General features: G+C 39.5%; 1 protein-coding gene across 2 annotated transcripts; it reads right to left on the reverse strand.

Moving 5' to 3' along the window:
• On the reverse strand, window positions 1-27581 carry LOC146157451 (serine/threonine-protein kinase TAO3-like). Of its 2 annotated transcripts, XM_083388421.1 has the most exons (22): window positions 27190-27581; window positions 26545-26616; window positions 26154-26255; window positions 25790-25894; window positions 25075-25226; window positions 24164-24391; window positions 23872-23938; window positions 23492-23629; window positions 22772-22837; window positions 19689-19787; window positions 18888-19022; window positions 18014-18156; window positions 14809-14976; window positions 14118-14343; window positions 13060-13263; window positions 12104-12231; window positions 11408-11519; window positions 5399-5515; window positions 4969-5064; window positions 3792-3974; window positions 2898-3047; window positions 1-1628 (listed from the first exon to the last, which is right to left on the reverse strand). In XM_083388421.1, the coding sequence occupies exons 1-22, from the start codon at window positions 27331-27333 to the stop codon at window positions 612-614; spliced, it is 3852 nt and encodes a 1283-aa protein (XP_083244547.1). In that variant the 5' UTR covers window positions 27334-27581; the 3' UTR covers window positions 1-611. The 2 variants fall into 2 exon arrangements, with proteins under 2 accessions (XP_083244547.1, XP_083244548.1); XM_083388422.1 differs by lacking the exons at window positions 1-1628; window positions 2898-3047; window positions 3792-3974; ... (8 more) ...; window positions 26545-26616; window positions 27190-27581 and adding an exon at window positions 16776-16874 and having other exon boundaries at window positions 7859-11519; window positions 18885-19022; window positions 22772-22844.

The raw sequence follows: 27581 nt of genomic DNA on the forward strand, positions 1-27581 counted from the left end.
GTAAAAGAAAAAAAAAGAGAGAGCGGTACAATTCACCAGTGTAAAGCACATGCGTACGAGTATGATGAAACTTAACAAAACAAGAAAAATCCATCGGACACGTCATAGAATTTTGCCGAATTTGCGCCCGATTAAATTTCGGAAGTTTTTAGAAAGGCTGATAATGGGGGCTGGGGTATTTTTCGTCGGGGGTTGTTGTTTTGTTGCGTTATTAAAGTGCAGCGGTCGTTGGGCGAAACGACAAGGACAACATAACGCACAGGAGGATCAAGCAATAAAGCACAGTATATATGGGTAATGCGATAATGCGGGTAAACAGGGCGCGAAAACAACAACAATAACATCAACAACGAACAACGTTAAATGTGGCACCGGTCAGGTTCGCTACAATACGACGCACATATAGGAGGTGAACTTGAGTGTGGGGGGACGCACAACAACGACAGACAGAGCACACAGCCAAGACAAACGTGTCAATTTCCGTATGGTGCACTCAACAGTCTGGCGCCGCTGAGACGCAGAAAGGGCGACGCTCGTTTCTTCACAGCACACTCGCGTTACACCTTCTCCTTCACATTACGCTCCTAAGCCAAGCGTCACAACGTCGGTCTTCAATGAAACGAAGACGAAAACGATGTTCCTGACATACGGTTCCCGCTCGGGGCCTGCTGTTGTCCCTGCTGTCTGTAACGAACGGCGGCCTGTGGGACCTGTTGCCCCCCTAGGACCGCCGAGGTGCCCATCTTGGGGCTATTGCGGCCGTTGTAGGCTGACTGGTGCTGGTGAGCCGACGACTTGTCGACGAAGGTCTGTACACGCCGCACAGGGCTGCTCCTACCGGGCGCGGCAGTTAGCTGAGCGCCAGTTGATGTAGATGAGGTTGGATCGGCGCCGTCCAAGCTTCTCCCGGAGCGGCCGCGCTGGTGGCTGGCGCGGTGACTGTAGGGCGTCTGGGAGGGCAGCGATGACATGGAACCATGGTGGGACACCAACGCGGCGCCTGTTGAGCCTATAGCGCCGACGCCGCCGCTACGATCGTCCCTGTAGGGCAGTCGCGGCATCTGCTGCGGCTTCTTACCGTCCGACCAGTTGCTAGCGACGCGCTGCAGCATAGACGGCGAGCTTTCGTCCACTGCTAGGTTTCCAAGCCTCGGTGTAAGCATCGACGGGCTGCTGCGGCCGCTGTCACTTCCGTGGCTATCATTCGGGTCGAGAGTGCGCCGCGAAAGGCCCGGGCTCGACCGCGAGCTGTTATTTCGGTTCACGTTGGACGAGGCCGGGCGCGACTGGCTCTTCTGCGACATTGAGCGGAAACCGGCGCCGGCCGACGCCTGCCGCTGGTGGGCGTACTGCGCCGGCGAGGAGGAGCGGTTTTGCAGGTCGGAGTTAACGCGAGTGGTGCGGTGAGCGTAGGGAGACGAGTTGTCGTGCTGGTGGAGGCGGATGTTGCTGCCGCTGCTACTCCTCGGCATGTGTCCGTATCCTCCTCCTACAGGGGAGCTGCTGGATGACGAAGGAAGAGCGGAGGCGGATGCAGAGGGATGCATGTGGGGGTTTATCTGATGTCGTGCCGCCTCACCCTGCTGTTGCTGGTGCTGTTGGGGTCGGGAGTGGGTGTCGACGCAGACCTGCGTGCAACAACCCGGGGTCACGTCGGCCCCCGTTTACGTTGGAGACGGGGGTCGGGGGGTTTACCCTGCTGGGGTTACCGCATGCAAAGTGCCGCTCGCTCGCTCGCCTCACAGTTCGGTGGAAATCTGCGCGAAACTGCGAGTGAGCAAACACCGCGTGCAACAAGCATGACGTGCGCGTTGGTTCGTGACGTAACAGTGACGTAACATATGGCCAATTGACAACTAATTTTAAAACGCCAGTCTCCGTAACACGCATGCCAACTTAAACGATTTGCGGCTTTAATCTTATGGCGCATCTGCTGTTTAGTTGAGCGGCCGATTGTTGAATTATATTCGATGTCAGTATTTTGCTGCTCTTGTAAAACTTAAAATCATGCAAAATTAAGGCGTGTTTGTTTTGCTATGACTATGATTCTTCCCCAATTGGTGGAACGTGGAGAAAATCTTAAAATGACAATGTTGAAAATGAATAAAGAGTTACTCGAAACGTTCAAAATGATACCTACCTCTGTATGGGCTTTGATATTCTTAATACGAGGCAATAAATCATTGTAGACTTGTAAACTTTAGTCAATAATTGTGGTTTTAAACTTTCATTTAAAATCATTAAAACAAATTAACTCTACTTATATCCTGCATACTTGAAAAATTGCAGAACCACTTTGAATTTGCAATACCATTGTGTGAAAATTTAGTCAAAATCAGTTTGTTGAGTATTAGCGTTTTTTTGACAAGCAATTAGCATAAGGGATTACGGTCCATGACACATTCGATAGGCAAAATTGTAAAATGTTAACCAGATTTTGACGTGAGCTGGGAATTTCAAAGAAAACTTAAGCAGCCTTGGAAAAAAAACATGCGCTGTAAAATTTTAAACAGATATTCGCCCCGACTGAGTATAGAGTATATCGCAAACTCGTTTTAAATTTTGGCAATTTTCCAAAGTTATTTAATATTAGATAAAAATAGGTACCTTATTCGAATAAGACGCTTTAGAAAGTTACATTTTTAATAATACACCGCTGTTTAATTAATATTGGCTGATTAATAAAAATTGTAGGACTACATCTACATTAGGCGCATTTAATATTTCAAAAATTGTACCTACTAAAAAACAAATATAATACATCGCGCAGAGCCCGAATACACGTAATAGTCCAGTGATCCTATGAGAGGCGCCCCCCCCCAAACAAAACGACATGGATCCAAACACCAGAAGCCAACAAAAAACAAAACAGAAAACAACAGCAGGCATTTTCTCACCTGGTCGCCATAGTTAGTGATGACGACTGTGGTGAACCCCATACGAAGGCTCTCGGCATCGAAGGTTTCGATCTGACTTCCTTGCTGGTCAAGAAGCCCTCGGATTCGCTCGCTACGTTCGTTCTCAAGATGAACTGTGTCCTCCTCTTTCTGCGCAAGAGAGCGACACAAAAACGGTAAAAACGTGGCGAACTTGGCAGGATTGAAATACTGTGTTTTAAGTGATTTTAAATATCCTTTGCGTAGAATTATAGGGAAATATTTTTTTCCATGATGGGAGCAAGTTAAAAACTGATTTTTTTGAAAAAAAAATTGTTTTTTTCGTACCTTTGTTTATTCATTTGAATTGAAATACTTACATTGGAAATGAAATTGTGTGATGTAATAAGAATATCAAAGCCCATACAGAAGTCGGTATCATTTTAAACGTTTCAAATGTTGAAAATGAATAAAGACTTATTCGAAACGTTTAAAATGCTCCAAAATTTGTGTGATAATTTGACATAGTTGATTTCACTTTTTGATCAAATGTATTTAAATATTTAGGGATTATTGCATTTTCGTATTACACCAAATAAAAATACTCATGCTGCGATAGGTTTTGCATAGGCTTAAAAGCACAATTAACAAAACCGTAAAGTAACTGGCAGAGATTTTGAGATTGAAAAATAAGAAAAAAATAGTTTCGTTTAAACTAAACTTATATCGCAAAAAGGTAACCAGAAAAGCAAAGTTTAGAATTCTTTATTTTAGGAATAATTCAGGTTCCAACATAGATAGCAGTCAGTTTATCACCTTTTTCACCATTTTTCACCATTTTCCGGCATTATACATTTTTTACCTTTTACAAAATATTGCAAAACATCTCTCAAGAAACCGACAACTTCTACTCACCCTTTGCTCGAGCATTGCCCTCCGCAACGACACCTTCTGTTCGAGATCCTTTAGCTCCCTCTCGTGTTGGGCCTCGGTGACCTTCTTGACCTTGCTTTGGTAGGCGGTGAGCAGTTCGAGCTCCTGCTGGAGTTGGACCGACAACTGCGTTCGTTCCTTCTCTTGCGCGTCCGACAGCTTGCCCTGGACGTAAAGCTCACGTTTTTGAATGTACACAACTGGCGGTTAGCGCTTGTTACGTCACAGTGGCGTGTGGCACAGTAAGTGACAGGCTTGCGATAGGCAGGTTTACGTAAGCGTTTTAAACCCTAAACACTCTGAGAAATGGGCTTTTTGAGACTAATTGGTTTAGTATATACACGATTGTTCGATATGTGCTGATAATTGACAAAACAGGGTTTTTTACCAGATATTTATATCAGACAGTTTGCCGAAGCAGAGTTGGCCAGCTGAATTGAGCATTGAGATACATCTACTTTTCACACCCCTGAGAAGGTAGTCATTCTATATATATAGAATATATATATGTATATTTAGCTCCTTCTCTTGCGCGTCCGACAACTTGCCCTGGACGTAACAACGTTTGTCAACTCTCATTTTTGAATGTACATAATTGGCGAGACCAGACTTGGACAACTAGATAATTCTAGTTTTCTAATTCAAAGAATTAGAGCAAAATGCAGCTAATTTTAATTCTAATCTAATTTGTGTATTGCTTCTGTGCTCTGATTCTCAACCACTTTTTGGTTGGAACGACTTGTAATTTTCACAGTCTGAAAAACATAGGCTATGCTAAAAGGCATAAAATATAGCACATACGTATTTACTATAAACTTTTTATTTAAAAAAAAATTCGCGATTTAAATGAAATTAATTATGAATATTGAAATGTAATTCTAATTGAAATTATTTTTTTTAGGAATTCGGTAATTTTAATTATAATCTAATTTTAAAAAGCCAAAATAAATTTAGTTGTCCAAGTCTGGATGTAAGGCGGTCGGTAGTTTTACTCAAGCGTTTAAACCCTTAAACGCTCTCAGAAAGAGGAGACTTAATTTTCTATATGCATTATACAACAAATATTTAAATTTCACCGAAACTTGATCACCAATCTGTAAAAAGTGCCGAAAATGTTTGACCAAGTGGAAGACGGGCATGCCACCAATATACAACTCACTGTTTGCTTTTGGTTGAGATCCTGAATGGAGCGGTCGTACTGCTCAGCTAACAGCGCCAGCTTTCTCAGTTGCTCGTCTTTCATTCTTCTTAAGACCTGACACGATAAAACGCAACAATTCTTATAGATTTTTTCGAAAAAAAAGACTAAAAAGGGGGGCTACAAACAAAAAGGACTTCAATGGTAAAACCGTCCATTTTAAGGTTAGGGAAAATTTAAAGTTAAGGTTAGGGAAAATTTAAAATAATTTAATACACATAAAAAAACGATTATAGAGAAAAAGCCTCTTTGTCTAACAAATATAACAATATTGAAAACCATAATTTACCATCAAAAAAATTACGAGGCAAACTTTATCAACAAAATTGTGAAATTCTGCCAAGCCTTAACGACAGCAACAGCACGCCAAAAACATAAAAACACAACATACCTCCTTTTGTTCCTTTTTAGGCACGGTTTCGGAAACGTGGTGGCGCCAAGCCTTGTACTGTTTCTCCTGCACTTTAACGGTCTCGTGGAATTGCTTCTTGATCTGGCTTTCCTTGGACTAAAAGGAAAACAAGAAACGCTGCGGACTAGAAACACGCTCGCCTACCGACGCAATAAGAGCGTCGCTTGCGACCGAGTGTGTGCTTGCAACGCTAGTTAACGAATCTCCGACATTATACTCTTTTTAATAAAAAGATTAAAGCCTTTATATTCGATAAAATCCACATTTTGCTGTTACAAACGCTTTCAAAAATGTTTTAGCAAAACGTCGATTTATCGAATATGATGGCTTTAATCTTTTTATTAAAATTACTAAATAAAACCATGTATTGTATACCCTTTGATTTTCAGGGTTTAGTGAAACTGTTGTTTTTTTGAAGTTTGCTTTTTTCTAAATTTATGAAGCAATTTTTAAGCGACAATTGTCTGCGAAAAAAATTCGCTTTATGAGGTATTTTGTTAATTTTTTTCTTTTTTAAATCAGTTTTTACTATAAGTTGCTGCTGAAATGAACTCATCTTCGAGTCCTACGCAATCTCGGACATGTTGCTGCTACTGCAGTTGCCTTTCGTCAAACAAAAACGTGAAAAAAAATAGAATCCTGATCTAACTTTCGCCCGTTTAGCCACAGTACATTTTTTAGGGGAGTTTTGCGAAAAAAGCAGGGGCGGTAGCAGCAACACATACGTGCGTGTGTAATGTTTAGTGGGTAGGTCGTTCTATAGGATGCGTTGCAAACACACAATATCGACGAGTTGTTAGTAAAAAAATACGCTTTTAAACAGCTAAAAAAAACAACAACAGATAAAAAAATGTTTCTATAACACTACGAAGTTCACAGAAAGGCTAGGTAGAAACACGCAGGCACACATATTTAAGGACCGTTTACACTACAGCTGAGCTGGGTGTGAAATTGCGTTTGTACTATGGATGCGACAGTCTAAGCAAAATCACACTTCGATAGGAGTCGAGCAAAGCGTGAAAATCGCTCCAAAGCGTAAATTTTGAGTTTAGCAAAGCGTGAAACGCTCGTCACAATAGATATTAAATGTAAATTACGCTTTGCTCAGCTCAGCGCAGCTGTAGTGTAAACGGGCCTTTACGCAACGGCGTCAAAAAGTGGGCACTACACGGATATCAAAAAAACGCACGCACATATACGTTGCTGCCACGGCCGGGTGCGGGATTTCGTGTGCAAATAGAAACAGGCACAAATCAAGTTTAGAGAAAAGCAGAGTAACACAGTTAGTATTGGCGTGGCAACGGGCGGACTCAATCAATGGGGGTTAATGAGTTAGTTACAGCTACACACCGGAGTTAGAAAGGCTCCTATAAGGAAAGGAAGGGTTAGCTTTTCTTGCGACTGGTCTAAAAGTCCGTTTTTACCGAGTCTCGTAGCTCCGTCTTAGGCGAACTGTTTATTTGTGGCAATTACCAGGTGAGTGATGATGCAAAAAAAAAGGGAAAACAGATAGGGTGCTTATGGACAGCGCGTATGTCGTTCACATGCAAGCAACGACCACAACTAGAAATCAACGAAGGAAAAAACATGCAAGCGGCGGGCAAACGAACAATTACGTCACACTACGTCACTGATGACGTCATTTTTGATGGTTGGTGCGAAAAATTGGTAAGATAACGCCATTAGACGAGGAGTCAGCGATGGTGCAAATCCACCGTTTTTGCGGTCAACTACAGAAGTGAAGTGGCTTAAAGTAATTCAATCACGTGGTGATAAGTTAAAGAAAATCGGATTTTGTTTCAAATAATTACAAAAGACATTTCTACTACGAAGTTAAGTAACAAGAGCAATTTGTCATTACGACTAGTACGTGCACGTGAATACTACTGCGATTTTCTCAAAATTTAAAGAAAAAAAAAACAGTAAACAGGTTCCTTTCAGTAGGAATTGTAAAATTAAATAGCTACAAGAAGCGATGCCGTTAATCTGTGCGGCGCACACGTGAAGTACAAGTTTGAAAACGCTGGTTACTTTTAACTGCACAAATGCTCCGGTGAGATTACAAATGCAGGCTAACCAACGGGGACTGGTTGAATCTCGGATATTAAATACAACACTGCAAGGCACACGATCGCCTATCACAAAAACAAGTTCAAAAATCCCACAGCATGCGAACAAAGAACGGGAAAAAATTGGCGCGAGGCACCAAATTGAAGACACAAGGTCGGGAGTAATTTACACAGGGTTTGTACACCATAGGCGCCGAACTTTAAAAATCCCAGGGCGTTTCGTTAGCCAGAACAAAATGCTTTTTCACTAACAAAGCGTAACAGCTCTTGGAAACTAATATCGCGCTTAGTCATATTATTATTGGAAGGTAATTTCGCCAGAACAATTTGTTCTTTACGATTAATATGTTTATATGTTGTTTATATGTTTGTGGGTGCGAACCAACATTTTCGCAGATGGTACTTTACTACGCTGTAATTCAGGAAAAGAACGCACAATGTTAATGAACCTAAACTGTGTTACTGGCGGATTCTGCTTTTTCTTTTTTTAGTTTTTCCGCATGTAATCGGCCAAATGCCAGGTCTTCAAAAAACGCTTTACACACCCGCGTTCGGCGCCTATGTTGTACAGTGTACACACAGCAGCAGAAGTATAATTTACACAAGATAAAAGTTAGATACAGCAAAAGATTGATGGAAAGGCAGCAGAAGATAATGCGCAGAACACAGTTTTTTTTCACAGCACACACACCGAAACGGTAGAACACTGACTATTGCTGAAAAGGTCGGAAGAGGGCATAAACAACCACAAACAATTTCCAACACCCATACACAACGCAGTATGAACAAGGCGGATTTTAAGGCGCACAAGTTTTTTACATGTTTTCTGCAAACCTCGTTCGAAAAAGGAGCATTCCACAAACGCAACGGTCTCTCACACACAACTAAGTTTGCGAACCACACGTTCCGATTGCGAGCAAACCACGAGCAAATGTACAGATTGTATCAGGAAGAGGAACATAGGAAGACAGCACTCGTCAGTGATATTTGAAGGCACGATTGGTAGACTTTTTGGCAATTTTTACTGATAACTCGTTCACGAAAAAGTTTAAAATAAAACAACCTTAAAAGTCGCAAAAGGTTGTTAAAAAGAGAAAAACTTAAACAACTAAATGACCGTTTAGTTCTTGAAGAGATATAGTTGAAGTTAAAAACACCACTCCTGATGTTTGGCACACTGCCACAGATAAAATAATTTATAAACAGTGAAAGTATATGTAATAAATACTACAGGTAGCTGGACGTGTACTGTGTATAGGACAATTACAGTGAGATATTAAATTGTGGTTTCATTTGTAGAATTACAGAAGTTTTGTTTAATTTCACTTGATGAGAGAAGTACAGAGGGTTCGATGAGACAAAAATCATCGTATTTACAGCTTTTGAAATTGTGGATCCTAGAGATTATTGCTTCAAAATGCGATGGTGGCTACTATTTTATACATGATTGATTAGGCACTAAAAACTAAAATAACATTATGTTTTCAGGTTTCACTTGTTTAAAAAACTTAGTAGGTAATTTTCTGCGAGTTAACTATTGCGGCAGCTGGAAGCATTACAGTACTCTTGAGTATGAAGGCAACATAGGTAGAAGAAACAACTACACACACACGCACGCACGCACGCACGCACGCACGCACGCACGCACGCACGCACGCAGACACACCCACATACACATGTTTACATAACCAAAAAAAGTGAGCTAAAAACCGAGAAGACTTCTCAGATAATTAAAGAAGGAAGGCAAAACCACGACCAGAAAAGCGCTTATGATTGATTGGCCGGGAAACATCCAGATCAGAGAGAAAAGCAAGACGCAAGCGGTCGCAAGGTAATAGTTGCGCTGTTGGGAAGGAACCAAACCGCTCATGTAGTTGACGACAGACGCCATGAAAGAAGCTCTGTGAAGAACAAGGTCGCTGGATTTCTGCACATCGACTTTTATTCGCTGGAGAACATGTCGGAGTGCCAAGGAATTCATAGGAAGACAGCTCTTAACGCTAATAATGGCGCTTTTCCAGTGGACTTTACACAACGAGAGGTACAGCGATTTGGTTTCGGTTGCGGCAAAGACCGGAGTTTCAAGCCAGGATTTGGAACGGTATCTGGCACAAACTCCACGAAAGAGCGATTCTTTTCGGTTAAAGGAAACGCAGTGGCCCGCGATTCGAATGGCAAGTGCCCAAGCCGCCAGGTAAAAGACGGCAGAGTGCCAAGCCACAGATTGGACCTGCCTGACGACGAAATATGATCCGATTAAAAGAACAGCAATCAGGGTCAACGGCACAAGATGTGAGAAGTGGTCTTCCTCTTTAAAGCTAAGTCGCTTTTTCACTCCGGAGATCTTTTTTCCGCCTTTGCCGACTTTCTTGGAATGTTCAGCTTCCGCCGAGGCTTCACATTTATGCGGGACACTGCGCAGCCGATGGGAAACCGGAGAGTTGCGCATCGCCTCCTTGAGACGACAGACCTCGCATCCGGCGTAGTCCGACTGCGGCGTTTGGGATGAAGAGTAAGTGGCGGAGGAGATGCGCGACGTGGATGCGGGGACTCTTCCGAGAGGAGAAGCAGCCAAGGAGCTGTGTCGCGGCGCTGGAGTGTTACCGCAGCTCCTACTGTGATCTAGGACCTTCGAAAGGCCGCTCTGCAGGTCTTTGAGCTGCTCACGGTTCAGGCCGAGCTCGTGTTTTTTTGCTGCTTTCCGCACCAGAAATGGCTTGATGGTTGGTAGCTGCGCAACCGGGGCTATCGACTTGCCATAGCGCCAAGGAGGACGCTTGCCGTCGACTTTGGGAGTCGGGCGCGAATACACAATGCCATACTTGATGTCGTCCGAGAAGGCCTTGGACTTTTCCTGGATCGACTTGCTTACACTTTTGGTCTTTTTAAAGGTTTTTTCCGGCGACTTGGCCTCCTCGTTCTTTCGGCTCCACTCAGCGGCTCGAGTGAGCACCTTTTCCCGCAAGCCCTTTTTCTGCGCTTCGCCGCTTTCGGTTTTCGGCGTTGCGACCGAGAAAAACTTTGCCGGTTTGGCGGAGTGGCTCGATGGACGCCAGGGGGCCTTCTTTTGCTTGGATATCAAACTGGCGCTGGACGAGTGTTTCTGCAAAGCGGTCGGCGCCGACTTGCGCTCGCGTTTCTTCTTAGCGATTTCGGGAAGACTCTTACTCTTCACGGATAACGTCGGCTCTTTCATCCCCGTTTCAACGGTTTTTGATCGCGGCTTGTCGATGTCTCCATCCGATGTCTTCCTGATCGTTCGATCCCCGGCTGTTAGATAAGACTGGAAGCTGCTCGCCGGACATGTTCTACTCTTCTCAGGAGGCAAAACATCCAGTTCATCTTTCGCGCCGCTATCCACCACGTCATCTTCCGTCTCCTCATCAGAGTCTTTGTCCTCCACGAACTTGGATCTCAGCTTGATGACTATCTGCTCCTGAGTTCCGTGGTGGAGGGTCCGGAGGCCCTCGAGGAGGTCCTGTTGCTCTAAGTCATCCTGCTGAGTTTCTGCGGCAAGCTGGATAATGTCTTCCTCAGTTATGTCGACGGTGCTGAAGTTTGGCTCGATCTCTTCATCATTATCTGATCCCTGGCCACACACAAAGCTGACAGAGTCATCCCGACGCGTTTCTTCCGTTTTCTGTGGCTCCCGCTTTCCGTAGAGTCCCAGTTCGGTTAGGAGAAGGATTAAGTCGAGAAGATTAGCGACCAAGCTCCCGAAACACAACAAATCGCGCGCAGTCATGCTGTCCATAGCGGCACAAACGCAATCAACACACAAGCAACCCACAACGTATTCACGCACCACAACACCTACACCAACACTAGAACTAGCACCGTTTCTGCTGTTAGTAACACGTGATTTGACCCCGGCATGCGCGCCAGGCTGCTGCGTCCTGGCGACGGACGGCGAACTCACTTTTAGGCTCTTGGGCTGCTGGCGCATTGCGGCAACGTGCTTGCGTTTGAGTTCGCTCTCGCGCCGCTGCGAGTACTCGACCTGGTTGGAGAGCTCGGTCTGGTGCTGCGACCTGCAATTAGAAGGGGTTGGTGCTGTTGTTGTTTCGCTTTTCTGCTAAGGGTGTCGACAAAAAACTTTTTCATAATTTTTTTTCAAATTCGTTGTTTTGGTTTTACCGAACAGACCAGGACTGCGGAGCCGGAGTCGGGACTCGACGGAGTTGGTTTGTTTTCGAGTAGGGCACCGTACAACTACCCGAGTCCCGAGTCCCGAGTCCGACGTGCGCAGTACCAAATTTTAAAACTGATATGGCCGCCAACTGTAGATTGTAAAAGTGAAATAGCATCTGGTGGAATATTATTTTCCAACCATGTATTGTGAGTGAATGAATTATATGACACTCCGAATTTAAACGTTTATACAAAAATCTATTATTTAAAACACAGACACAACTTTTTAGAACAATACATTTTCGGTAAAGAGTTTCTCAATATTTTGGTAAAATAAAAAAATGAAAATACATACATACAGTCGTTTGACAAAAAAGTTTTTTTATATATTTGTATATTTTTTTATAAACCCTTCTGGCAGTTATGGAAAGGCGCAGTATTTTAGGCAAAGGGCGAAATGTTTTTGTTTTTTTACAGTACTCACTTAAGGTGCTCCATTCGCTGCTCCTGTATACTGTTCAGGTGCTTATATTCCAAGCTCTGAGTTGAATCATGTTGGGACAAAAGCATCTCGTGCTCCTTTTCCTTGTGCTTTTGCTTCATGTTTAGTTCCTGGGCGACAAAGCAAAAAAAATTGAAAAAAAAATCCAAAAAAGATATTAAAACAAAAATAAAAAAATGTCGACCAAAAGGTATATTGACGCAAAACTGTAAACTTACAAAAAAATTAGTGCAAGACACCTACACCTAATTGCAAACTCTAGTCAGTTACAACTGAGTTGGGAGCTGTGTTTCCTCTAAGAAAATTTTCTACTGAGCATATATTTTTTTGTGAGCAAGAATATTTTGAGGCTGAGTTAGCAGGGGCCCGGGGCAGATCACTGTTTTTTGTTTGGTGCGGGTCGTGAAAGTTTTTAAGATGACGTGACGTCATAAAACCAATATTCGAAAGAAAGTTCCTGAACTCGGAAATGTGTATCTGTGTTGCGCGCCTTAAGAGGGAACAATGCTTGGGAATTTGCTTTCTCAAAACTATTTAATTCAACCCACGTTTAAATGCCAAACATTTGCATTGCACCTGAAACTAGGCCTATGTACAACTTTTGGTAACTGGGAGATTGCGTCAGTGTTTTAAAAGTTTGTTTCACAAAAAAATTACAAAAACGGATTATGACGTATTTAAAGCAAGACTAAATTTTCAATAGCAATTTTCTGTCAAAAGCAATCTTCTAATGTCGTCACGAAACCTCTATTTGTTATTTATCCTCTTCATGACCCCAAAAATCCTTTATGGAATATGTAAACAAAGGTTTAACATTCACATATTAACAGCATAACATAAACATGGGAAAAATGTCAAAAAAACAAACCAGCGTGGTAAAAAGCCATTTTGGTCGTTCTTTCTCTTAAACCACCCTTTTAACACTAAGAGCCCTATACCTCTCGCAGTAAATCCTGTTCGAGGTTGTGCCTGGCGAGCAGCGCCCTCCTGCGGTACTTCCGCAGCTCTAGGTCGAGGTTCTGCTGATGTCTTTCCCTCAGTTGGTCCTCAGCTCGCGTGTGCATCTCGGTGAGGGCTGAGATCTCCCGCTGAAGCCAATCCTGCTTCATGTCCTTGGTTGCCGACTTCAGGTTGGTCGTATCCTGGGAAAAGGATAACGATGTGAATACTTTTGATGATGATATCAGGTTGAGGGCCAGGGCTGAGGAGCCACCGTAAAATATCATTGGATCCGAAGCCACCAAACACATATAAAATGGTTCCGGATCCAGCTCTGAAGCCACCAAACCAGTGTTGTGAACAAGTCATTTTAAAATGACTTAAGTCCAAGTCAAGTCATTCATAAAATAACTTAAAACCAACACAAGTCAAGTCATAAATATAACAAGTAAAAGCGTAAAATGTTAACGTTAAACTACTTAAATAAAGCATGTCGCTTTTAACGTCTATTTGGGCCGTTATTTTCACCATTAAACTTAAGAACAGATCCGTATATAGTGTTCTAAACTACTTAAATTGGTAAATGAGTTCGAGTTCAAGCAATAACTCAACTAAATCATTACAAAAAACGAAACATATAGCAAGAAAACTCTTAATGCAGAAAAAGTAGGATAAACCGAATTTTATCAAACAAAATGGTTAATAAAAATACACATTTTAACCAAAGTCATTTGTCCGCAATTAAGTCAAATTAAGTCATTTTTCCCAAAAGACATAAGTCAAGTGAAGAACGTTAACGAGATACTGAGTTTCAATGATTCCGATTTATTTTGATTCCAATGACAGTGACTTGACTTGACTTGCTATGGGAATGACCAGGACTCGGTTTTAACGCAACCTAATGACTTGGGAGTTGCTAAACAACTTATAAAATAACTGTTGTTCTGCGGTAAAAAGTATTTGCTGTAGGTTGCAAGTTAAAAGATAATAGGCCATTATTCCAGCTATTTAGTTAAAAAAAAACCACAGCAATACTTCAACATCCTGCTTAGTTTACCTCTTTCAGCTGTTCCTTCTTGGACTTGAACTCCTTCTTCTGCTGTGCGTGGAAGGACTTGATCTCCTGATCCTGCTGTTGAGAGATGTGTTTCTGGAACTTTCGATCGTCGCTCTGGGCCGACTTGGTCTCCTTGTCAAGTTCCTGCTGATGACGTTTGATCAGTCGGTCCAGCTCCTGGTTAAACTGGTTGCGCAAGCTGTCCAGCTCCTTGATCAGTTTCACGCTGAGGGGATAAATTGAATGGTTAAATTTATTGCGACGCCAACAACTCAGGAAGTCATTTATACTGGAAACTCACGTATAGTAAGTAGGAAAATTCAATGGTTAAGTTTATTGCGACGCGTACAACTAAGGAAGCAATTTATACTGGGCTGATTAGAAGTAAGTCACGTATATCGGGTCAATTACAAGCAGATATTAAATTAATGGCATTGAGGGTTCAAAGGGTGGTATTTCACGTTCAAGGTCAAAATATTGCGCAGTTGTGGGAAAGAAGCGTCGTGAACACTTCAGGAAAGAGCTTAGCGCCATTTATCGAGTTTTTTCGATGCCCGAGAGCTTTAGGCCTTTGGTAAAACTAACTGCTACGAAGCTTTACCAAAATAGTAAATGTTCCAGTGAAATAGCAGTCTCCATCTTTTAGTATACAACTATTCACGCAAAATAAAGCATCACTGCAGGCAATCACCTGTATTCGTCCATCTCATTCTTAAGCTTCTGCTCGAAGTTGATGAGCTGCTTCTGGTGCTGCTGTCGCATGCGCTTGTATCCCAGCAACTGCTCCCGATGTCGATTGTCCTCGTTGTGCTCGTAGATCTGACGATGGACAACCTGGGCTGAGCGGATCGTCGCAAACCTGGCAGTGGGTTAGAAGGAATTGTTATTCGTGCCTTTAACGTCGACCCGATTGCTTAGTTCAGTGATTTTCAACCTTTGATGGCTTACGGCACGAGTATTTTACTGAAATGTCAACATAAATGGAACCGGAACAACACAAACAACCTAAAACATGTAGAAAAATTTCGTTTGATATAATGGTCTCTAATCGTACACAAATAGTTGCATCAAGAAGCTTACCAATTGAGAAAAATCAGATTCCTAATCATTCTCAAATAACTAATGGCACCCTTAAGCATTACAAATGGCACACCAGGGCGCCGCAGCACACCGGCGGTTGAGAAGCACTGGCTTAGTTAGCGGGGGATTTTTTTTGCGACTAAATGCATTGGCCGAAATTTGAAGGAAAATTTGTGGTCAGATTATAAGTGCATTGTGTATAACAGGGGATTCTTAAACTTTTTTTACCGTGGGTTGGGAGGTATTATTATTCCTGCCTTCTAAAGTTGACCTAATTACTTAGTGAATTTTGCCTGTATTTAGGAACATTAAATGATCCTGATATAGTTATATTTATAACGCGTTAATATATTGGGTAGAACGTTATCTGTGTTATTTAGCACAAAGTACTTATTTTTTTAAATGTTTCGTTAAGTTCACTTATTTACATTCTATTTTGTGACACAATTAACTTCCCCGGTTAAAAATGCCTAAAATATATCAATTTTGTATTAACCGCATTGGCCAAGACTCGAAGGATTATAGTGTTGTAATGTGCATCGCAGGTATTCTTAAATTTTTTAGGGTTGGGAAGAATTGTTATTCCAGGCTTCAAACGTTTAACCTAATTTCTTAGTCAGGAGTGAATTTTGTCTGCGACTTAACGCATTGGCAGAAACTCAAAGAAAATTTTGCGGTCAGGTTATAGTGCAATGTGTATAGCAGGGGTTCTTTAGCTTTTATTACCGCGGACCCCTAAATTTTGTTTTTACTTCGCGTGGACCAAGGTAGGCAGGGAATTTTAAAGATGACGTCACACTACAATTAGACTTTAGAAATGTGCTATTTCGCGTCCAAGCATGTAGGAGTGAAATTAAGTCTAAATGTACATTCAGTGCTAAAATGTTTTATTTTTAATTTACTTTAAAAAAAATAGTAATTCAAGGGTTTTTTATCTTGACGTTTAGACACTAAAAATCGAAAGTAGAGGCAAATTTTGACCGAGTAACCCGAAAAACATTACCCTGTTGCAATGTCCACAATTTTGTTTGCAAGATAATGACGTCATTAGGTATCGGATATCCCAACTGGGCACTTCACACAAGAAAATGTTCTACTACTAGTTCTAAAGGGCTAATAGAATATTAAGGAAGAATATACATGGCAATTTTAAATTATGAAAGGCTAACGTTTGTATCGTATGTAAATATTCTAAATAAAAAGTATAATATCTGTATAAAAAAAAAATCAAAACGAAAAAAGCAAAGAACAATTCCGATCGAGGTGAAACTCATTTCCTTGAATCAAACACTGATTGAATCTGCATTAAAACGAAACTTGGCCTACAGAATCACAAAAATCTCTCAAATAACAAAAAAAAAACGAAAAAGAAAAAATCATATTGCAGAGATTGGCTAAATCCTCACTCGCTCGCCAAAGAAGTCTCGTAATCACATCAAGTCCTCATTTCAAAGAGCCAAAGCTCCCTCAGAACGATTTTCGAAGAACGAAAAAAGGAAAAGAAAAAATGAGGAACTGCATGCAGCAAAAACTGAGGGCAGAAAGTGTTCTGAAGAAAAGCTAACACAAGCTTTATACCCCGACGTCTCGTTTTGCGCCGCCTCAGTTCGCTGCTTTATCTGCTCTGGCGTCATTTTATCCTTGAGGTTGTAAATTTGCGGCGACTTATCGCCGGGGCTACAAGCGCACACAACAAAGTAAGTGGTGGTGTTACTCTCCTTTGAAATGGTTAATGGTACATGACAGTGAACTCGACAAAAAATAACATGAGGATGAAAATGTGCGTTTCGGAGGTGGGTCCATACAGTGGTAATGAGTATATTAATATATATGAACTGCTGCTGCCCGGTATACTAATATAAAACGAAAAACAGCTCTTCTGGTAATTGTAATTCTTTACCAACGTTTCGGCGACCTATGCAAGTCGCCTTCGTCAGGGTGAATGACACCTAACGTAGGCAATTTTCGTAGGTTGCCAAAACGTTCATAAGGAGTATATTAACATGATAAAAATACTTTTACACGCCTAACTGTAAAGCTTCGGAAAGAGTTTTTAAGGCGCCATATATACAATGTTGAAAAAACACATGACAACGAAACACTAGTGTGAGTCTGTAAGGTGAATCCACACAATGTTAATGAGTTTTTTAACAAGATAAAAATACTGTTACATGCTCAATTATACCTGGTTTGATCAATAAACAACATTGTGTATATGGCGCCAATTGTAAACAGCTATAAAGTTTATAAATGGTTGGAGACAATTGTAAAGGGTTGAAGACAGTTTTTAAGGGGCAAATGTTATTTATTGATCAAACCTAGTATACAGTCTCACAGTGTAACCACTTGTGGGTTAAAATGTTAACACCAAGTCCATACATCTCGTTATACAACTTACACATGGCAAAATGAATGTGTAAAATAGAAAGATATATTCCGGCCCTTTCACGTAAATGACCACAAATGGCAGCTAATATACTTTAGACTTTCTTATCTTGGTCAGTCATTCATTCATAATTTCTAGTCGTTAGCACAAAAAATCGAATTAAGAGACTGATGATGCCATATTTTGTTGCGAAATATATTTTTCTGTGACTAGAACTTATGAATAAATGACTTTGACTAAGACAGGAAAGTCTAAAGAATATTAAATTACACATGGGTCTTTGGAGCATAATGGTTTGAGGTTGTAGTAAGACGCAATAAGAAAACCAACGCCCATACAGAAGTATCTATCTTATTAACGTTTCGAATAACTTTTTATTCTTTTTTTTTATTACATGGGTCTTGTTTTGTAAGTAATTTTTTTGCCTCACCTGTCTCGTTGGTTCTTTGGTTTTCCGGCAACTTCCTTCGCGTCACCCGACGCTTGCGGTCTGTGCAGTGACGTAATAGAGGAACTTGATGACGTAGTCGAATCGGAGCGGTCGGCAGCCCTGGCCATAGCACTGGTCGACGCCTGGAAAGTCATAAAATGTGAATGTTGCAATCGTGTGAATCAGCGGTTCCCAAGTAGGGCGTGGTGCTGTCATGGCTTTTTTATTTATATTACATGGGCGTGGCAAGCTTACAAGTTCACCATTACAAGCCACCGCAGACTTACCGATAAATAATGCAAGCAAGACAGGCTAGAAAACAACTAGCCTGCAGTGAGGTTCGAACTCACGACCTCTGGTCAAGCCGGGACCGTCGCTCTACCAACTTAGCTGCACAGGCTCAAAATGGAGCGAGTCGAGAAACAACCATACGCCAATGCTCTCTACATTCTGTTAGTACAAGTAACATCTCATTGAAGGAGCATCTACAGTACCATATTATCACACAATGAAAAACGCATGTGTTCAATAACTGTGATGTAGCCCTTCTGAAGCGGTTGGACCAACGATGACCAACGGTTAGATCACAGTTAATAAACACATTATGTGTGTATCTTTCATTGAATGGTACCAGAAAAGTCACAGATTTAATTTTTCCCGACCCGGCTTCAATAACTGTGATGTAGCCCTTCGGAAGTGATTGGACCAACGATGACCAACGGTTTGATCACAGTTATTGAACACATGTGTGTGATTGTGTGTGTATCTTTCATTGAATGGCACCAGAAGACTCACAATTCGTATTTCTTCCGACCCTGGCTAAATTTTTAACCCGTTTCAAACTCAAAACGTTTAATAGCAAATAACTTACAACTTTGTGCGGCGGGTAGAGGGCAGTGGTCGCCGACGAATAAGAACTGGAACTAATGGAGCTGACTCGTGATGTCGACGGGCCTGACAGATCCACCTCAGATATTCCGCTACTTTCGCTGCTTGAGTCGCTCAAACGCTGTACGGGGGACAAGAGATGTGATTAAAAATGCAAGGCACTGTGCTGCTTTCAAAATAAACTTGCCGCCAACACTTGGCTGGTATTTTAATAATACGGGGGTTACAAATGTAAACTAAGCTCGATATAGACACAATATGTTTGTAGAGTTTGATTAAACAAACTGAAGTATTTAAGTTGGGAATTAGGCAGTCGACAGTTTGGTAGAAATATGCCCTTAGGCAAGGTGCTTGGCTTTTATATAACTGCTAGACGGGGATTACGTATATAAAATAAAATTTGACACAGACACAACCTAGAGGCCAACTTATGTTTTCCGCAGGGATCATCAAAATTTTGCGCTAAATCTGACGTCATAAAACGCACGTTAGACAGTTAAACAATCAATAGTTTGTTCGAAATATGCTGTTAAGCAAGATCACATTCTTATACAACTGCAATAAAATCATAAATAGGGAAGCTCCTTTTTGCGATTTTACACATTCAGTAAAACGTGTGTTAAATGATGAATTTGCCATAAAACTAATGGTAAGCTAGCTACGCTTTACCCTGATATAATGGATATTTAGTTAATTTGTAGTAGGCAAAAAGTACCAAGGAATATTGAATATGAACTTCAAAATTAGAAGTTCATGCAGCAAGAATATTTTAATGACTTAAACTCACTGAATCATTGAGGCTGTTTATGCTGTCACTCTTGGTGCTGCTTGCAATCGACACAAGGCTTGGGTTGCTTTGGAGTGAGTTGGCTCGACTGCTGGAGTCCTAAAGAAAGGTGGTATAATGTGGTAAGTAAAAGTATTATATTTTCTATTTCTTATAAAGTGGCTGTTACATCCTTTCAATTGTGGTCAGGGTCTCTTAACCAGGGGTTCTCACACCCGCAAGGGGTGCAAGAACTGTTCCAAGGGGTGCAGATGCTGAATCAAACACAGAAAATATATTACTGCAATTTATTTCTTTTCTGAGTTAACTGAAAAACTAACTCACATTTTGGTATCATGTTACTGTGTTATTAGTTACTTGTATGAAAATCAAATTACAATGGTTTTGTTATTTAGGCAAAGAAGGTGGTGCGTGAATTGGTTGGTGATTTTAAAGGGTTGTGCAAGGAAAATAGTTAAAACAGCTGCTTTAATGTCTTTATACCAATTATATTGACAGTTTAGATGTGAAAAAACAGCTACATCTGATGTGACCAGTTCAGGTGGCGTTTATTACAAAGTTTTGTTTTTAGAGTCTGGGCCTGTTATATTTGCGACTGTAAAATTGCAGCACTCTGGCCTAGGATTAAAATGCAATACAACCTAAACAAAATATAAGCATATTGTAATAATTCTAGCCTTAAACCGCAATGAAGCTTTAGAGCTCTGCATACAAAACGCCAAGAATTTGACCCTTCCACGAAAGTAAGAGAATTCTCCCTGCCTTTTATTTTTATGTTACATCAATTAGTTTCAACAACCGTACATATAAATTAATTAGTGTAATAAGTGTATTATCAGCATATTTTAGGGGTAGTAGTATTGCTGCTAATAAAAATGTTAAGTTTCATTTTATTGCAATCAGATTTAACATCATCTGTTTATAACATAAGTAGGATTCAAGTTTGACTAAAGATAAAGTAACCTTGTTTAAAGAAAGCCCTTGTTTCAAGCAAACTATACATAAAGGCAAACATTTCATGATTCACTTTCAGGTCTGTAAGGGCATAAAGTAAAGTCATTGTTTAAATGCAAATAGGCTTGGGCACAAAACAGTGTATCAATACAATAGGCTTGAGCACAAAAGATAATGGAAATATAGATAAAGAAACTTGAGAGTAGGTTAAACATTTTGAAATACAAAAATGGGTTAGAAATATTTTGTGAAAAGCTTCAGTGGAAATCCGGCATTTTAACTAAACAAGGTGGTCTCTTAGGCGAATGCTTGATTGCGCTAAAAGTGAACTGTATGAATAATGAAACAGCAAGTCCGATCGCAGAAAAGCAAAGATGGAAACTTCAAATGCATTTCTGCTCGGAATAGGTTTGCAAGGCAATTTTTTTAACATTTACCCATGTAAAGACCTGACTACACTTCTTCAGAGTGATCAAAATTAGGGAATGACGAAGTTCTTAAAATAGGCAAATTTATGCATGAAATTAAAATGAAATACAGTCGAACAGCATTACATAATCAGGTGTCCTACTCGTTTTGTAAATATCACTGCATGGGTATACTATGCACAGATCGGTAATGTAGCTTAAAAACGAATTACAAACCAAAAAGGTCGAGTAGATCGACATAATCTTGATTAAGAAGTTTTGATACAAGTTTGTATTATCTTCAGTTCATGGGACTAAGATGTAATTCAAGCATCACTTATAAAAGGTGGGATGCAATTGTTATCATTCTGAGTTTTTATAGTTGGAGCATAAATTAGCACCTTCAAGCACTAAATAATTTAAAAATTCCCAAAGCAGCAAAACACTAAAAAAAAAATTATTTTTGCATGTTGTGAATATGCAAAACGAGCACGACAGAAATGACCATTTGGTGGCCTGGCGAAAACAAGAGGTGGCCTAAAGTAGTGCATGACATGCAGTGGCAAAGTGAGACCACCGGGTCATTTATATATGAAATGAAAATGAAATACAGTCAAACAGCATTACATAAGCGGGTGTCCTACTTGTTTTGTAAATATCACTACATGATTTAAAAAAAGCCACAGTAAAAAAAAAATAAATTAAAATTTTTTTTTGCATGTTATAAATATGCAAAACAAGCATACCAAAAATGACCGTTTGTTGCAGAGGCCTAACGAAAACAAGAGGTGGCCTAAAGTAGTGCATGACACACAGCAGCAAAGTGAGACCAGCGAGTCACTGCACTCAAGCGCTTCCTGTCTTGAAGGATATAGCACAACAACACACAAAACACACAAGTGGCCAGTGCTACAACTGTTACTTGCTACTGCTTGTCATGCAGTTAGTCGACAGCAATATGAAAAGCTAGCCTGTCCATTTTTAGAGAACACTATTGTGTCAGGGTTGCACATACTTTTGTATAATAAACTTACATTTTTAGAAGGCTTTTTAGAAAATTTATAGATTTGAGTGGACTACAAATTAATAATTTGAATTAAATTCCGCACTAAACAGTGTTAATGCCATCGTCAACACAATAACAAACAGTTTAAATTTGTTGTTTTTACTGTGGCATTTTTACAAGACATAGCACACACTTTTATAAAATAAACTAACATTTAGGAGACTTTTCAATAAAAATTTATAGATTTTTAAGCACTGAAAATGGAACACATGACTCAGTTTGAATTGAATTTAGCATTAAACGATGTAAACGCCATGGGGTCAACACAATACCAAATAGTTTAAAATTTTGTTTTGTTATGGCATTTCACAAGACATAACTTAAGCTGCACATAAAATAAATTAAAAAAATTCAATAACTTTTGAACAAAACATGGGGAATTTTAAAAAGTTTTTAATAGGCAAATCAATTTAAAGATGTTTATAAATCAATACTTAGTGGTAACCCTGCTCTCTATTTGCCATGAAAGGCTTCAAAGACCTCATACTAGAAATACAGTGTACGTTCACAATCATACAGTTACTAAAACAAATTAGGACTGAGTTAATTCTTATTGGCAGGCTGATCTATATGATTGCTATTATGTCTTGCGTCACAGTCAATCCTATACCATTGATCAATAAACGCCTAAGCATATTTTCTTTAAGCAATATTACCTGTGATACTCTGTCATCGTCAATCTTTTCGTCAGCATTTGCTGCACTTGCATTTGACACAGCTTGCTGGCCAAGATTCTGTAATAAAAACCAAAACCAAAAGTTATTAAATGCTGCCACAGTTTTGTTCTTTAATGGGGTAACATGGTAAGTACAAGTTCTTCTTTAGGTTAGAACATTGTAGAGTAACATGCAATAACACAATAGATTGCGCTACTGTAACCAATGTTGTTACTAAATGTGTGTGGCTTAACTACACCTGATAGAAGTATATAACAATAGTAAACTCTGCGAGAAACGTCATTATTATTGTGGCAAAGTCAAATCAGAAAATAACCACATAAGCAGGTATTAAATGCTGCAACAGTTTTATTCTTTGGTTTTAGGGTAACATAGTAAGTACAATAGGTTCTTCTTGAAATTAAAACCTTTTGAGTACCAAGCAATAACACATTGTTTGCGCCATTGAAAACAATGCGGTTCCTAAATGAATGTGGTTTAACTAGACACAATAGTAATACACAACTGCTAGAATATTCATTATTACTGTGGCAAAATGAAATCCAAAAATGATAATACAACAAATTCTTCTTTAAATTAGAAACACATTTTTCCTAAATTAAGTGTGGTTTAACTACACACAAACTGCAAGAATCATCAAAATTATTGTGATAAAGTCAAATCAAAAGATGATCACATGATTATGGAACAACTACCCACCCTATGGCGATTTTCAGCAATCAAGATTTTCTTCATTTTTCTGTACTGTAGGTTGTCAAGGTCGCGAACAACGTTCTTGGTCCTCCTTATGAGGTCATAAACCACAGTGGCTGACCTTGGATTGGACATAAATGGGTGCTGCAAAGAAATATATAAAGATTTGGAAATAGTTCATGAAATAGAAGCCAAAAAGAGTAAAATATACTAGAAGTAAATGGTGCATTTTTAACCAAGAGTTTTCATTTAGTAAGTCAGGATTTTGTAAAGGTTTGCAACAGAAAATCGTTGTCAATTGATCTTTAGTGGTTCTCTCAATTTAGTCGAAACTAATTAAGCAGCAAAAATATGAGATTAAAATTTCGAGTTAAAAAATAACAAACCTGGAGGACTTCATTAGATGTTGGTCGGTCATCTGGTATTTTCTGTAGTAACGATGCGACAAAATCCCTTCATAAATAAAAAGTAGAGATTTAAACAAATGACAACAAATTTTGAATAAATCCTCGTGTTAACACTTGAAGTGACTATCATTTCATATTTACCAAAGCCCCAAAAAATTAAGCCTCTACCAAAATAAGGCAACAATATTTTACCAAAACGTGGCACTGACAGGTAAAGGGTGACAGAAATACCATATCAGTGAAAAAGCAACAAATTTTTTTTTTAATTTACCTGAAATCCTGTGACCATGTTCTTCTCTGGCCTGTATCTTCGTCGATATGGTCATCTAGAGTGGGAGGGTCGTTCTGTGCAATATGATAGAGCGCCGACATTGCATTCATATTGAACAGGGGCGGCTTCTTTTCGGCCAGCTCCAAACTGGTTATTCCCATCGACCAGATATCAGCTTTACCGTCGTACTGGCCTTCGTCCATTGCTAAGATTACTTCTGGCGCCATCCTAAATAAAAAAATATTGCTAGTAATCGTTATGGTAAAAAATAGTGGAATTTTATGCTACGTAAGGGTATAAGCAGTTTGCATATATTTTTACTACTTTCAAACAGGGGTGTGGAGTCGGATTCGGGACTGCACATAATGTTCGCAGCCCTGTCTTGTCAGAGCGGAACTTAGGATTCGACAAAAACGCACATTTTGTCGGAGTAGGACTCAAGTTTATTTTTTCGGTCGAAGTCGGACTCGGGTTATTTTTAATCAACTCCGCAGCACTGCTTTAAAACTACGATTTATGATAAATATCTTTAAAGACAGACAGAAACATGTAAAAGAATAATCTTTTGAATATTAAAAGCGTCATCAGTATCTTTTTCAAATATAATCAAATATTTCAATATGAAACTGATCATGCTTTTAGTAGCGAAATAAATTTACCAGACAACACCCAAACAAACTGATTTTCGGTTTACTAAGTTCTGTACTTATTATACGTTTAATCTTTATGAAACAGATAAAAAAGTTTACTTTTTTACTAACTTTTTTTTACAATTTTTCAACTGCAAAAAGTCAACGGAAATTTTATATCGTTAGATGCTGTATATGTAATTATATATATATACATACATAACACTGTAAACAATCAAACATTTGTATAAATGCATATTAAGCCACACATAAATAAATCACCAGTAAGGCGTGCCGACAAAAGAGTTAGCCGGTGACACAATTGACGCCGATCCGAAGTCGGCCAGCTTAACTTGGCCCTGGTCGGTGAGCAGGATATTGCCAGCTTTAATGTCTCTGTGGATCTTGTTGTGGCCATGCAAATAGTGGAGCCCCTGAAAAGAATAGTCAGTGGCACAATGCAAATAGAAGGTGATTGTTTTTGAGCGTGGCAGACATGACTAACCAAAATTTTAGACTAAAAGGGCGCCCGAAATAGGTACTTATGACCTTTTTAATCTTTAAATATCTGTTTTGCCCTTAGAATGATTCTCAGTAAAAACCATGAAAACCCTAGTGAAAGACAAACAGAGCTTGATTCGTCAAATATTAACCTTTTTTTTAAAAATAGCTGACAATGGGTAAAATACAACAAGGTTGCTATGGTTTTAATCAAAAGACATTTGATTTTCTCAAGAGGAAAGTGATTATCAATTAAACCTTTAAACTACTAAAATAAAAGCGTAAATTTTTTTTTAAGATGAACAAGATTGATTTTTTAAACAAACCGAAAAAACCAAAAAAAACCTGGCAGTGTTTTAACTGTGTCAATTTTAAGGATCTTATTTAACCAAATCTTGAGTGTTCAGGGTATTATATTTGTTTGTTTGTCAAAATAGCCACTTTAAAAAAGCAAAGTTAAGGTAAGTCTTAAAGAAGGCAATGGGCAACAACTAACCTGCATTGCATTAAAAATAATGCCAGATATTTCATCTTCTTCCAGCGGAGTTTTGTGTACTTCAACAAGATCGGAGGCGGAACCAATGCAGTACTCCATTGCCAACTGTAAAAATGGTTTATAGTTGTGTATTTTGTGACATGTGTATTGTTAACGGCTTAAGGCATAAAACCCAGGAATGCAATTAAAAGGTCAGTGAACTTTGCTATACTTTCAAGACATATATAATAAAGAAGGCGATTTGCATATAGTTGCCGAAATGCTGGTAAAGAATTACAGTTACCAAAGGGGCTGTTTTTTGTTTTAATTTTTACTATGCCTGGTAGCAACAGTTTGTACTTTTAATACAAATACAATAAGTTACCCATGCAGTGTGCTCCTTGAGATAGCAGCCTTTGTAATCGACAATGTTTGGATGATCAATCTGGGTTAGGAACTTCACTTCTTTGATAATATCTTGCCATTTCTATAACAACAAACCATACAAGAGTGGTCACTTAGTTCACCAGAACCATTTTTTTATTACTAAAATGGGGAGAAAAGATCTTACAAGGATGGCTATGTTGCATTAGGTATGTCAAACAAGTCAATCTGATTTTACTTCGACCAATATTTAATTGAAAGAACAACAAAACATATAACAATACAAGTCTTTCTTAAACAATGGCTGTTTTAAGGATTATACAATGTCTAGACTATTTATTGCCATTTTAACAAACAATGCACTGCATATAAGCTTAATAAAAACCTCTTACTTCAACAGATTGCTTTCCACTGTAGGACATTTTCTTGACAGCAACTGCTTCGTTGGTTTTAACATTTCTTGCCTAAAAAGAACAAAAAAGTTCAACTTAAATTAAAATAATAGGGTCGTACAGTATGTTTCAAAATAAATCATCTTGGGTAAATTTAAGTGGAAACAATAACTTGTAAATACAATTTATAAATTTAATTAAAATTAAGACTAGAGATAGACTGATATACCGGTATACCAGTTTACCGATAATATCGGCCAATATTTGGCTTCCACTGATATATCGCTATCGGCAAATGTAGGCCGATACTTTTGCGATATTTTAGGACGAAAATATGATATGACTCTCCTTCACAACAAACAACTTAAAAAAATTTGGTTTTAGCATCACGCCAAGTTAATATGCAAAATAATAGTTTAATAATTAATAAAGGTATATAATATACCTTTTATATATTAAAATGTTAATTGGCTTTTATTGTTAATTTGTTCAAGTTTTGAACATTTCCCAGGTATGTCAAAAAATTGGTATAGGTTTAGGTTGACAAAATTGAAAAAAAAAACAGGTATCGGTATCAGTCAAAAAATGATATTGGTTGATCTCTAATTAAGACTGAAAGAGTTATATAAACAATAATAGACTCACATAGTAAACGGCTCCAAAGCTGCCATGTCCGATTTCACGCAGGTCATCGAACAGCTTGTCTGGGTCCTCGGTAAAAAAGAGTTTGGAAATATCGGGATCTTTCAGACTTCCAGCTTTCTGGCTGTTGCCGCGTTCCGAAGGCATGCTTGCGCCGCACAGAGAAAGGTATGTGATGCGTTATGTCCTCTTTGATCCTTCGAAGTCTATCTACATTTTACCACCAGAGTCTTTGAGGCTAACCCAGACTTCCAACCGGCAACAACAACAAAGCTTCCAAGTTTTTGGCCGCTTATTGTTCGCATCAGATCGGAGTGGCTCTCAGTGGCACCCTTCAATGCTCTGAAAATAATCCGCTAGGGCAGAGCACACCACATTCTTTTTTAATTATTATC

Source organism: Ascidiella aspersa, chromosome 4 (assembly GCF_963924565.1).
Source record: "Ascidiella aspersa chromosome 4, kaAscAspe10.2, whole genome shotgun sequence".
Lineage (NCBI taxonomy): Eukaryota > Metazoa > Chordata > Ascidiacea > Phlebobranchia > Ascidiidae > Ascidiella > Ascidiella aspersa.